Source organism: Ostrea edulis, chromosome 9, assembly GCF_947568905.1.
Source record: "Ostrea edulis chromosome 9, xbOstEdul1.1, whole genome shotgun sequence".
In the NCBI taxonomy this organism is placed as follows: Eukaryota; Metazoa; Mollusca; class Bivalvia; order Ostreida; family Ostreidae; genus Ostrea; species Ostrea edulis.
In genome coordinates, this window is record NC_079172.1 from 15,422,828 (window position 1) to 15,437,982 (window position 15,155).

The following is a 15,155-nucleotide window of genomic DNA, read 5'->3' on the forward strand; positions in this document are numbered from 1 at the left end:
GAACTTGGCTGGGAGGGGGGGGGGGGGTGTAATACAAAAGACTTATTACGTGTGCTTTAGTTTTGGTATCTATTTCAAAGTCTCCAGTCTTTCAAATGTACCCTGGCTCGGATTCGAACCTTGATCCTGTGTTCACAAATCAACTAACTGATCACCAACAGCCACCAACCAGTATGTGACTTGAAATATATTTGTTAGCAATTATATCCCAATTTGATACATGGTACATGTATATGATTTGTAACTTGTAAGAACTTGTAGATCTGAAGTGATTTTCATTCCCTGTAGTTTTAAAACATAATATTATGAACTTTTTTGGATATAGTGAATCATGTTTATAACAAAACAAAAGTGTTTGTCCTTAATATTTTGCTCTAGGCATGTTTATTCTGCAGTATATGATTTTTAACATGTGAGAAAATTATATACAATTTGTAACTTGTTCAGAATTTTCTATGATTTATAACTTGTAAAGCCATAATACCTCGATATGACACAGGTAAATGAATGTGTATGATATGTAAATTGTTTTTTCTCTAGGTCGCAAGTCGAGGCAAAGACATGGCCAATATTTACGAAGCAGAGGGCAGAGAGTACATACCATCTGATGAAGAAAAACTGGACAAACCGCCACCAGTGGTCAGCAGGAAAAAGCGAACCCGACGACTGACGACACTAGACAGTGATGATGATGACGATGATCAGGGAGAGGAGAGTGATGAATTCCATTTGTCAGAGTAAGTTCTGCGCTTTGCTGAGACGATTTTAAGGAAGTCACACCTACAGTAAATCACAGATATGATTGACAGCTGTAAGGAAGTCAAATGTAATTCCCAAATGTGTGAAAAGTAAACTGCAAATTATACCACTTCAAACCTGCTGAGATTTACTGTATCCAGGAAAATACTGTAAACGAACTTTTGTTCGTGGCTACTTTATTTCACGATTGTTCGCGGTTACTTTATTTCACGATTGGTTGCGGCTACTTTATATCACGATTGTTTGCGGCTACTTTATTTCACGATTGTTCGTGGCTACTTTATTTCACGATTCACCTGTGGTAAACTGGTTTGAGGCGAGTAATTTTCGTGATCAAGCTTTATTCGAGTTTATGACAGATGACATTCAAGGACTGGTTCATGTCACAAAATATTCACAACGATGAGGTTCTCGCGAATCTCGGAAAATTTTCTCGCACATGATTAAAAGTTGGTTTACAGTATCACCCTGTTTTATTTTTGTTCCTTTCACCCTCGTCAGTGGGCAAATTCAAAACTGGACAAGACTGCTTTCTCTCTTATCACTCTTTTAACAGAACTATGCCTGGGCGAATTTAAATTGGGGCAAAACCGTCTGCACGTGTAGAAAGGCAACATTAACACGGGGCAAAAATAACCCTGTATACAGTAATTGGCTAAATATGCATCACGTGACAGAATGAGATTGGATTGTTGAAATCTGTATCATAAGAATGATGAAATTTAGCTGATTAAACCTGCATTTTGTGATGTTCTGAATAGCTCCTTAGCTGGTAAGATGTTTGATTCCATATCAGGCATCAAGTGGTAGTGAGCATATATGTATTCATGACAATTCGATTAAGATGACAAACAGCAGAAAACTTAATCATAAAATGATAACTGCAGCACGTAAGACAAAATCACTCAATTCTTTTAAATTGTTAAGTCTGTCTCTTGTGCATAAAACATTTATTTGAAGTAGTTACCTAAACGTTTTGTAGTATTGTAATCAGATGGGTTAATGGGATCAGTACCACTGTGTGATTCATCATTGAAGATGTCGCAATGTTCACATCAAAGTGTATTATACACAGGCCAGTAAACTAAAGGACAATTTTTTTTTTCGTTTTCAACAAACAGTTTACAAGCATGGCATGTACTTCTTTAGTGATTATTGGTTTACAATATCTTCCTGTTTCTTAATTATTCGCTGCGAGAAGAGAGGATGATATATTTGGTTTGTGACGATGGCGTATTTAGGAATCTGTACATTTCAATCTCTGTCTTAGTCATGGGTGTGTGAGACAGACTGTCGAATACAAAACGTGTATGATCAGTCCAGATGAGTGGTTATCATTGAAGCAAAGTGATTTGGTTGAGTGGTTATCATAGGAGCAAGTCATTTGGTTGTGTATACATGTAGGTCACATGGACACAACCAGAGGGCATGTTGAAGTCGCTAAAGCAAGTTTATTTAGACAAGAAGAAGGAAACAAGCAATAATAATACATAACTAGTACAATACACAAATAACTAGTACATTATACAAATAACTAGTACACTATACAAATAACTAATATACTATACAAATAACTAGTACAGTATACAAATAATTAGTACAATATACAAATAACTAGTACACTATACAAATAATTAGTACAATATACAAATAATTAGTACACTATACAAATAACTAGTACAATATACAAATAATTAGTACAATATACAAATAACTAGTACAATATACAAATAATTAGTACAATATACAAATAACTAGTACAATATACAAATAATTAGTACAATATACAAATAACTAGTACAATAAGTAGCATGGTAGCGATAGTACATGCTTTTAATTTTGAACATCCTTTACAGTGAGACGGTGTCGGAAGTACCAGAGGAAGAGCAGGAGGATTCTGAGGATGAGGAAGTATCAGATTACAGTGAGGATGGCGAGGAATGGAGGACGTGTCGAAGGTCATCCAGGTACGGAAAACCTACCAGGAGAAGTTCACGGAAAAGGGGGCGTCACTCCATCTTCAAAGACTTTGGTAAGAGATGTTGCTAGCTCATGATTGTGTTCAGTTTTATGATCTTTGAAATCAAGTTCATGTATTTCATGTGTATGACAAAATGTGTCACATCTGCTGGGCAGATTTAAGTCCCTCAATGATCAGTGTACAAATCAGTGCCTACATTTGAACTTGTACTTCTTATTAAGGAAGGTAGCTCCTCAGCTTTTGAGCACATCTGCCCAGTATGCTTTAACTGTAGATATTGGTTCAATACTTATTTTGTTGGTCAAAATATATCATGATATTTACTACTTAACTTGTCCAGTTGAAATTCCAATTTTGAAAGGGTTTGGAATGAACTACATTTTGTGGTGGAAGGATATTTTTTATGAAAATGATCTAAATTAGCATGATTTTTTAGTTTTTGATTTATCCAACATACCCCAAGGTATTTTGTAATTGATGAGACTTTGAACTAATTTAAATGTTGTATATTCACTAATTTGGTTCTTATGTTTTTGTAAACAGAACACTGATTCTTGAAAATTATGTATGAAAATTCTGCATTTTAGCCAATAATTTTAAAATTTGATCCATAACCCCTACTTTCTTCAGTTCCATCTTAAATTTTAGGGCAAGACTGTCATTTATGTGTAATATGAAAAATTACAATACTCTTACTATGTTCTTTTGAACTCTCAAATTCCATATGATGACATTTTTTGTATATTAAGTGCAAAAAGGTCATGTATTGTTAGAGGATATGAATGCATATTTATAATATTTTATGTAATGATTGATTTGCGTTGCTTATGTTATGTTGACACCAACATACAAATCAAGTTTTTATGAATAAATCGTTAGTAAATTTTGAGTGCAAAAAGGTTAAGTTTAACACACCATAGCTCAATAACAAGCACTAAGACCCAATTTTTAGCTCACCTGAGCTGAAAGTTTAAGTGAGCTTTTCTGATTGTCTGTTGTCCGTCGTCTGTCTGTAAATTTTTTACATTTTCGACTTCTTCTCCAGAACCACTGGGCCAATTTCAACCAAACTTGGCCAAAAGCATCCTTTGGTGAAGGGCTTTCAAGTTTGTTCAAATGAAGGGCCATCAAAGGGGAGATAATCACAAAAAATGCAAAAATAAGGTGGGGTTGTTTAAAAATCTTCTCAAGAACCACTGGGCCAGAAGAGCTGAAATTTACATGAAAGCTTCTTGATTCAAATTTTACATACAAATGTAATGGGAAATTTTTTAAAAATCTTCTCGAGAACCACTGGACCAGAAAAGTGTATATTGACATGAAAGCTTCCTGACATAGTGCAGATTCAAGTTTGTTCAAATCATGGCCCCCAGAGGTAGGATGGAGCCATATTAGGGGATCAAAGTTTTACATATAAATATAAAGGGAAAAGCTTTAAAAATCTTCCTGACATAGTGCAGATTCAAGTTTGTAAATTCATGGCCTCCAGGGATCGGTTGGGGCCACAATAGGGGATCAAAGTTTTAAGTAGAAATATATAGAGAAAGTCTTTAAAAATCTTCTTCTCAAGAACCATTGGGCCAAAGAAGTTGACATGTACATAAAAGCTTTTAAGACATAGTGCAGATTCAAGTTTGTAAAAACCATGGGGCCACAATAGGGATTAAGTTTTACATGCGAATGTGTAATGAAAAATCTTGAAATATGGGCCAAGGTGACTCAGGTGAGCAATGTGGCCCATGGGCCTCTTGTTCTTTTTAGCTGTATAATTCTCCTACTAAATAATTTAAATAATAATGTAGAAATCAATTCATACTTCCTAAAAAATTGACAATATCACAAAACTCAGGAGCAAACCTCTTTGAAAGAATATGTCTGCAATCCAAAACTGTACAATCCAAATCTTATGCATAGTGCATGTATATTTCGAAAATACCCTTTGAATGCTACTAACTTAAACATACCTTTGCCTGTATATATATCCTGAACATTGTCTAAACCAAGTAAATTATACAGTATGTAGCAAAAGTGTCTATTTCTGAACATTGTCTAAACCAAATAAATTATGCAGTATGTAGCAATAATGTCTATTTCTGAACATTGTCTAAACCAAGTAAATTATACAGTATGTAGCAATAATGTCTATTTCTGAACATTGTCTAAACCAAGTAAATTATACAGTATGTAGCAATAATGTCTATTTCTGAACTTCTTCTAAAACAAGTAGATTATGCAGTATGTAGCAATAATGTCAATTTCTGAACATTGTCTAAACCAAGTAAATTATACAGTATATAGCAATAATGTCTATTTCTGAACATTGTGTAAACCAAGTAAATTATGCAGTATGTAGCAATAATGTCTATTTCTGAACATTGTGTAAACCAAGCAAATTATGCAGTATGTAGCAATAATGTGTATGTCTGAACATTGTGTAAACCAAGCAAATTATGCAGTATGTAGCAATAATGTCTATTTCTGAACATTGTGTAAACCAAGCAAATTATGCAGTATGTAGCAATAATGTCTATGTCTGAACATTGTGTAAACCAAGCAAATTATGCAGTATGTAGCAATAATGTCTATTTCTGAACATTGTGTAAACCAAGCAAATTATGCAGTATGTAGCAATAATGTCTATGTCTGAACATTTCAGAGGCACCTAATTAATGCCTCCTCTGCAAGATACATGTATATAGAAAGGTTTTGTATGCACATTTAGTCTAAACTTTGGTGCCTGTGGTCTGGTTTCAATTAATTTCATTACATAATGACCAGAATTAATACAATGCAAAGTGATTGAAATAATCCATAAGTGCTTTTTTTCCCTTCTTCTAGTTGTCGATGAAGATGAGGACAGTGAGGACAATCGACGTTCAGCGAGGCGGTCAGTCCGGAAGAGGGTGACATACCGGGATCTGTCCAGTGAGGAGGAGGAGGAGACGGAAGAAGAAACAGAAGAGAGCCTCGACAGTGCAGAGCTGTGCTCCGAGGATAGTGACACAAAAAACAAGAAGGACAAACGCAAATTTGAAATCGCTAAAAAGAAAAAGAAAGTGGAAAGCAATTCCGAGACAGAAAACACTGATGACTCAAGTAAGGAAAAGAAATCCAAGCCCTCAAAGAAATTGAAAAAGAAAGTAGAAGAAAGTGAAAGTGATTCTGATGATAGTAGGAGAAGGTCGCATAGAAATGTGAAGAAAATTGACTTCAAATCATTAATGATGTCAGACACTGAGAGTGAAGGTGAGGGTAAGAGCAGTAAGAAGAAGAAGAAGATTTCCAGCAGTGAAAGTGAAACTAGTGATGAGACTGGGACTGAAAGTGAGGAGGAGGAGGTTGTGAAGAAAAAGAAGAATGTCATCAGGGATGAGTCGTCAGGGACAGATGAAAAAGAACCTGAAGAAAAGCAGAGCAAAGTGGATAAGGATGAAGATGCAAGTGTTACAGACAATAAACCAGAGGATTCAAAATCAGAAAACAAGATTGATGATTCTTCTGCTGATAGCACTTTTGTAAATAAGGGTGAAAAAACTGATACTGACACTGAGGTGAAAACCCAAGAAATGATTGTTGTTCCTCCAAATGTTCCAACTACAGTTAGTAGTGAGCATTCTGATGTTCCTGTAAATAGAGGATTTGAGGATCATGGCATAAGCCAAATTATGCCCAATCAGCAGCAAATCATGTTTCCAAACTTTCCTAACATACCTCAAAGTCCTCAGAATGTTGGATTCCATCCTCCTGGTCAGCAGTTTCCAAACCAAAGACCACCTTATCCAGGAACAGAAAGACCCATTTTTCATCCCCAGCCTGGTCCAATGAAAAGTCTTCCTCATGTACCAAAAAACCTTCCCAGTCATCCACATATCCACTCTCAAAGGCACATATCAAGTCCACCCCATGGGATGTCTAGTCCCCCTCCATTCTCTGGTCAGAATAGAATGACCAGCCCTCCCCATCAGATGACAAGCCCACCACACAATCAGACACCACCCCACAGTCAGATGAATCCACATATGCCCTACCCCTCCAGTCAGATGGGACCTCGTCTTGCTGATCCCCAACACTTCCCTAATAGCCCTCCTCCTGTTCCATCTTCTCAGGCTGCTCAAATACCATATGATCCAAGAATGAATCAAAACAGAATGCCTATGGATTACAGAGGACCACCTCCAAGGATGCTGAACAGCTCAAACCCATATCAGCAGTATGGATCCAGTGTTGGAAATGTTCCTCAAACATCCCAGGCTATGAATTTTCAGAATCAGATGAGAATGCATGCTCCAATGCAGTCTAAAATAGAGGGCCCAGGGCTTATGGAGCCTGTAATTTCTTCACCCGGTGGACCTTTGACATCGCTTGGACAAATGGTTGCACCAGGTTATCAGGTTCAGTCACAGCAAATGTCAAGACCAGGTATTCCTCCAAATTCCATGAATATGGGAATGCCAAGGCATAGCATGCCTCCTAACCAACAACAACCTCATCGCATGCCACAAACTTCAACCAGTAAAAATACTGGTATGTTACCAAATACTCAAGGACAACATATGCCTCCAAATATGCCCATGCAAAACATGCCTCCTTCATCTGGTCCCCAAGGCATGGGATTCAACATTGCAAGTCAGGGAATGCCACCAGCCTACCCAGGACAGACTCCACCTTACAGTAGTCCTAGTCAAGGCAAAACTCCACAAAAGTCTGAAACTCCAAAAACTGGATCAAAGAGAGGCAGACCAAAAGGCAGCAAAACCAAAAAGAAAAAAGGATCACCAACTGAACATGATGAATCTTCAAAATCTCCAGGATCTTCTCCTCAAGTAGATCCCCCAAAACTCCCTTTTCCAGTACCACCTACTGGAGAAATAGATCACAGACAAATGCATCCTGCTGGTATTCCTGAAGGCATGCAGAGACCCATGATGCCAGGAAATGAAAACAGACCAAGACCTCCACCATATGTTCAGAGGAGTGAAGCAAATCATGGTCCTCTGATTGGTCAGATACCTTCAAATGACTTGAGCAAAAGGCCACCAGATTCTAAGATACTAGCAAACGAAACAAGTCAGAAACTACCAGACAGTGATAAAAATAAAAATTCAAGAGAGAGCGGTGTAGAAAAGGGGCCAGGAGTCGAAAATAACACAAAGTCAGGAGTTACTGATGTAGCGCAGAAACTTCCAGTTGGTGAAGGCAGCAATAGACAGTCAGGAGAGAGTGAGGCAAGCAAAAGGCAGTCAGGAAAAGATGTGATGCACAGGCCAGCCATGAGTGTCGCAAGTCAAAGACCACCAGGGCTAGACATGGGTCAAAGGCCTCCAGGACCAGACATGGGTCAAAGACCACCAGGGCTAGATATGGGTCAAAGACCTCCAGTACCAGACATGGGTCAAAGACCTCCAGTACCAGACATGAGTGGTCAAAGACCTCCAGTACCAGACATGGGTCAAAGACCTCCAGTACCAGACATGGGTCAAAGACCTCCAGTACCAGACATGGGTGGTCAAAGACCTCCAGTACCAGACATGGGTCAAAGACCCACAAGACCAGACATTGGTCAAAGACCTCCAGTACCGGATATGGGTCAAAGACCTCCAAGGCCAGATATGGGTCAAAGACCCACAAGACCAGACATTGGTCAAAGACCTCCAGTACCAGATATGGGTTCAAGACCTATGGGTCCTTCATCAAGCCAGATAGGTCAGCATCCAATGCCACCTCAATATAGTGACATGGGTCAGCGACCTATGCATCCAGGCATGATGCCACCCAGAATGATGGAATATAGAGGCATGCCAATGATGCCACAGGGGCACCCGATGAGAGCACCCATGCCCTACCCAGGTTTTCCATACAACAGAGAGCATTATGGAATAAATGGAAACCCAGCTTCTATCCACTCTTCTATGCAGGATATGAATTTTTCCAATATGAATCCAGCTATGATGAGTTCACCCCATCAAACTCCAATGATGCATCCTAGTCAGGTATCTCAACCTATGGGAGGTGGAAGGGGATTCATGATAGACAATCTTCTGGAGAAAAATCAGAAGTCTGTGATTCCTTCATACACTGAAAACATGGAGGAGGGTACTTCTGGGGAAAACAAGAGTGATTCTTCACAAATGGAGCAAGAGTATGGGTCTGGTTACCAAGGCGACCAGGAGGAGGAGGGAGTGTCCGATATTGCCGATATAGTTAAGTAAGTATGCATAAAGAGCACTAAGTAATGTAAATCAGGTCACAGAGTGACCAGTTATTTCATCAAAACCATTAAAGTTCCACTTTTTAAAGTAGTGTAAATGCTTTCTTTTTAACATTAAATCAGTTTTATGGTAGATATATACTTGCCCTCTCTAGAAGGTGAGCATGTCACCCATCCATTCAATTTTATGCCCCATGCACACCAGGATGGACTCGTAAAGCTAACTCCACATTCTCAAACAACAGATACCACCAAAAAGAGCTTATAAAATATTCAGTTTCTAACGAAAAGCCATTTTTGTATTTAATTGCAGGTGTTTTAAGGCATAGAAAGGTGATTTGTTGTTGGGTTACGTAAACCAGAATTTTTGTCCGTCTTCCTTGATGCGTTGCAGATTCCGTGATAAGAGTGTAGGAGATGCTATACCCAATAGAAGATATTCTACAAAGTACTTTATATTCATGTGGAACCACTGCACTGAAGATCCGGAAGGTTGTAAAGAATAAGGAAGAACCTTGCATGTATTTGTTACATCGATGGAATCCATTTTCTCCATGTTCATGATGATTGGGAAATACTGAATAGTTCTGCTTTTTTTTTTCTTCAAATACAATGTACTGCTTTTAACTGGATGCAATTACCACATTCAATGTTCATCATCCTCTTTCAAATTTTTATCAAGTGGGGTTGTGAGAGTTTTTATCTCCAGTGATTTTTGTGTTTAAGAGTTTGGATTTTGCGATTGCATCCACTATATTTATATATGATTCAGAATGTTGATTATGTCAAGCAAAATTTTCATATTACAAAAGTCATTCATCAATGAAATACCAGCATCTATGTAGATCAATGTGATCCCCATTTATTATGTATAAGGGGTGAGATCAAAAGTTCCTTATCTGACAAAAAACTAAATTCACATAGAATTCACATAGTTTTACCATGATATTCCCACCCACCCACCCCACCCCTGTACCCGTACACATAACCCCCGCCCCCTTAAAACTAAATATGATGAATGTTGATATTAAGCGATTAACCAGTAAAAACATACAATTATAAATAAGTCTGTATACCTTTTTTACTATTTATTCACAAATGAGTGTACATAAATGTAAAATTATGTGGTTCTCAACAGTCTTTTTGTGTGTGTGTGTGTGTGTTTTCCCACTAAAGTGTAATCGATGTCAGATGACAGAAACTTACGGGAGATTTTATCCCCCTCCTCCTAATTATTATTATACCCCCCACAAATATACCCCCCGCAACAAGTTGTGGGGGGGGGGGGGGTATACTGGAATCGGGTTGTCCGTCCGTCTGTAGACGCAATGGTTTCCGGTCTCTAAAGCATTATCCTTTCCACCTACCGTCACCATATCATATATATGGACTACCCATGGGATGAAGATGTTCCCTATCGATTTTGGGGTCAAAAGGTCAAAGGTCAAGCGCACTGGACATCGAAGTAGCAATATGGTTTCCGGGCTCTAAAGCGTTATCCTTTCCACTTACAGTCACCATATCATACATATGGACTACCCATGGGATGAAGATGTTCCCTATCAATTTTGGGGTCAAAGGTCAAGCGCACTGGACATTGAAGTAGCAATATGGTTTCCGGGCTCTAAAGCGTTATCCTTTCCACCTACAGTCACCATATCATACATATGGACTACCCATAGGATGAAGATGTTCCCTATCGATTTTGGGGTCAAAAGGTCAAAGGTCATGCGCACTGGACATCGAAGTAGCAATATGGTTCGGTTTGTCATGCCATTTGTTTTTTACACTCAGAAAAGAGGTAGTTTATACCTATTACCAACATCCTTTGGGAGATTGGGGTAAGTGGGGGGTTTTCTTAGTGAGCATTGCTCACAGTACCTCTTGTTTGAATTTAGATTTTAATTTGACATTGATCTTTTGATCTCACCCCTAACTTTATTCCATTATGTTTTCAGAATTTGATATGCTTTAGCAGATCAGACAAATCACTTTTCGTTCTGATTAAACTTTCTTAGATGTTGATTGCAATAACATACACAATTTTAGAATGTATTTAATTTCAAATGTAAAAGTTGGTCTATTTTTTGCATCTTTATTATTTTTACTACATTAGAGCTGTTTAAAATCATATTGTACAATAGCTTTGTAAATGGCATTGATTGCATTTTTAATTTCTATCATATATTTTGTAATTGTTAATATACATGTGTGTGTATGTCCACTTTATATGAGCTATCAGTTTTTGTGCATATATAAGAGGTGCTCAATATTTTAATACTTATATTGTACATAATGTTCCCATATGTAAATACAGTTATTGTTGTGTTTTTTTTAAAAGATATATATATATGTATATGTGTGTAAATATTAAGAGTTGAACTTGTTGCATTGCATATTTCATAAGACACCATCTCAGAGCAGGTTCATATATATCATCTCATGTATTCAGACAGCTCTGGTCCTGATCAGTAGGTACGCATTTTTTTAGTATGTGTGTGTGTGTGAGAGAGAGAGTGACAGTATTGTGGAAATTATTTTTTTTATTATGTGTGTGAGAGAGAGAGAGTGACAGTATTGTGGAAATTGTTTTTTTTTTAGTATGTGAGAGAGAGAGAGAGAGAGAGTGACAGTATTGTGGAAATTGTTGGTTTTTTTTACCCCTGCTTGTTCAGCTGTTTTTTTTCAGAAGTCTCTTCTTTTAGATTCCAGTCCAGTGAGAGCTTTCATCGTGTGGTTACAAATTAAGGCACATTCTACTAATAAATGTAAGATTTAGGCATTAAATGTGTATACCAGTGTGTAATATGATACAGATATGGCAGATCCTTGATATGTATGAAAACTATTACTCCCTTTGCAGTTGTTGTAAATCACACCATTCTCAGTATCAAGATTTAGCAGATAATGACACAGAATTTCAAAATAACTGATTTGAAATTGTAGAAATATGGCAAGATAGGGTACCATTGTTCTGTAAATATGTCCCAGTTATATGGAACAACTGGTGATATTAAAGAAGGAAAAACCAATTGCATTTCTTTTAAAGGAGGGGGGGGGGGGGTAGGGAAATCATGTATGGATATTTTTGTTGTTTTTACCAATGCAATATTATAGGATGTGTTTTTTTCTCTTATTTTAGGTGCTATGGAATATGTGTAATTTAGTTTCAAATTATAAAGTTCCTTTGATTTAACCAACGGCTCTCTCCACAGAATGTTGCCCTTGTATGTTGTGTGTATCTTTGTGTTAGATCTGATGTTTTGTGTTGATCTCAGGACTCCTTTGTATTTAGCATCTGAAATCCTCATATCGCAGTGTCACTTAGGAATTCATGTTCACATGAATCAATAAAATTTTAAACAAAGTAGAAATGCTCTCTGATGATTGATAGAGGCCCACACATCCAGATAAGTTTACTTTTTACCAATAGATAATTCTTTGGTAAGATTATGAATACTCTGTGATGTTGAGATGATTAAGAAGAAATCACGTGATGTATTCTCTACAAAACAAAGAATAAACTGTTGTTCTGTCAATGACTGCAACATTTATTAAATGGGTTTTTAAAGTCTCCTAACTCGAGATTCCCAAGAAATATTAAAAGGGTGACATTTTCCCCACGAAATTAGTGAGCCAGGGGCGCGTTTTACAAAAGAACTTACGACCAAGTTTACATACTGGAATTTTCTAGTTTATTGTAAGATCATTCACTCCAAATGCAAAATATTGTTTTTTAAATATTGAAAACTAAACCTCAGAAAAGTTTTACTTCACTCACTCAAAGTAATAACAGTGTAATACAATTTAAGACTTGCGACTTTGTCGTAAGTTGTTTTGTAAAACGGGCCCCTGGTCTTTCAGCGGATATCGCATTTCACCGGTCTATCGTAAAAATTTACATAACCTACATTATATTGACAGGGTTGCAAATGTAGCGGTTAGCCGGGTTCGGTCGCCGGTCACCAGATAACCCAGTTGGTAGAGCACTTGACTAGAGATTCAGGGGGTCCGGGTTTGAATCCCAGTCTGGTCCGTTGCATTTTCTCCCTTCCTGTTAATTTGTTGCCGTAGACCAGCCCCTTGAACTGCTATAGTCCAGTCAAAATAAATATAACCGGGACAAAATTGCAACAGAATTTATTTCTATCACATATCAATATACATGATGATAGATACAACATATCAAAAATCTAAAGAAATCTACAGTGGGGAAAGTAGAAAACATCGTGATTTAATTTATCACATGTCGAACATATTTACCGTTGCAATTTCAGGCTTCCATAGACAACGTAAACTTGGCTTCCGCCCCAACATTTCACAACAAACCGCAATTTTTGCATGCTCCACGCACTTTTCATGGTATATGGCGAGGGGATATTAGTACACACCATAATATTAACATGTATTAGGTTTGTTGAAGAATCCTTACATGTACATAGAAATAAACGTGTTGCGTATGACAAATAATATTTCTCGTCGTCTGCTAGACCCATTTAAGATTTAGATTCCTTTAGAAATCTAAACAATTTCACGTTATATTGTAATACGAGCAGACATAAAACATTATAAGATGTGAACTGACAGAATGACCGGACAGATTGATTTTAGAATTACTTTCGATTTAAGACTGACCTTTATTGAAATTTGACGCTTGCGGTTTCATTGTTCTGGAAGCCCATATGGAGGAAAATTAAGTAATTAAAAACAAAATAATATCCACATTGGCCTTTCAAACGTTTTAATTTCTATTTATACTTAAATAATTTTAAAATTGATTTGTACATCTCAAAACAGTAAAATCATTCAATAAAAAATCATTTGTTCTCCGAGAACAGTTTAAATAGCAGTCTCGCTAAAGCCATGTAACTGGAAAAATTGACTGTCAAGGAAATCTTTTCATGAAGTTGTTCATTAATTTTTTCAACGCTCTATGTATAAAATGGCAAGCCTTGAAACGTGATTATACGTGACCACTTATATAGAATGAGTTGAATTAGCGGTTTGCATTCACGGGCACCCCCCCCCCCCCCCCCCCCCCGACTGAATACTCTACACGATTTTCACGAAACGGTAGAACTGACGCGCACATTTTGACTTCTTATTTATCGGATTTTATGTGGCTCTTCACGGGAACGATTCAAACATGAAATGCATTTCAATATTGTTAATCATCATGCACAGAGAGAGAAAATATATTATGTACGTATTGGTAACAGTTAGAGTGAACATTCTTTATCTGGCCAACACCTTGACTGTAATATGGGACCTCGGTTTTTAAAAGTCGTACCGGAAATCCCGACTCATGACTTTCATTTCTAATGCCAGGCGTGTGACAAAGAAAGTCACTACTTACATTAACCCCGTGTGGATTCTGGTTAGAATAGGTCCTCAGTACCCCTCATTTGTCGCAAGAAGCGACTAAAGGGGGGAGCGGTCCTTCGGATGAGACCCCGTGTCACAGCAGGTGTGGCACGATAAAGATCCCTCCCTCCTCAAAGGCCATAAGTGCGGAGCAAAGGCCTAAATTTTGCAGCCCTTCACCGGCAATGGTCACGTCTCCACATATATGAGTGAAACATTCCCAAGCTGGACGTTAACAATAACAACTACTACTTACACTAAATTCTTGATCCAGGAGATATTTACGAAATAAAATTCATTTTAAAAATACATAAGGACATTTTTACGCCGGGCGGCATACTTAGGGTATGTATTAAAAGTATGTTGCAACAAAGCGTTGCAATTCACGACTTCATGTATTTAAAAACAATGATATTTGTTTCTTATATCCACATTTTACTTCATATCTGTAGAATCCCAGGTGTTAAAATAGACCTCCTGTATTTATCAAGATCCATACACTTACAATTACAGCGTATTTATGAGGAAATGGCTATCATTACAATTTGTAGAGATATCAAAGGCAAAAACACTAAAAATGTAAACATACATAGTTGGTTTTTTTAGATTAATACGTTACTCTAGCTATTTGAGGAGTAGAATATATATGAATATTGTATTTCGAGAGAAGGTAAAGCATCTTATAGACCGAGAAAATGTCAATAATTGTTTTATCATTCTATCGAATAATTTTTAAAACATCGAAACTGGCTTTTAGATCCTAGAAATAAACTACACCTGGTCTGTCATCTTTGTGTACGGCTAAACGCAACACTTAGTAGAAAGTGATTAGAGACGTGAGGT

General features: G+C 37.3%; 1 protein-coding gene across 1 annotated transcript in view; it reads left to right on the forward strand.

Moving 5' to 3' along the window:
• The window catches only part of LOC125658209 (remodeling and spacing factor 1-like), a 26,101-nt gene extending 13,785 nt beyond the window's left edge, over positions 1-12,316 (forward strand). The window contains exons 11-14 of the mRNA XM_056150649.1: positions 541-737; positions 2,616-2,791; positions 5,579-8,945; positions 9,262-12,316. Of these exons, the coding sequence (XP_056006624.1) occupies positions 541-737; positions 2,616-2,791; positions 5,579-8,945; positions 9,262-9,277 (3,756 nt within the window). The 3' untranslated portion in view covers positions 9,278-12,316. The remainder of the gene's footprint in view (positions 1-540; positions 738-2,615; positions 2,792-5,578; positions 8,946-9,261) is intronic.
• The last annotated feature ends 2,839 nt before the right edge of the window (positions 12,317-15,155 follow it).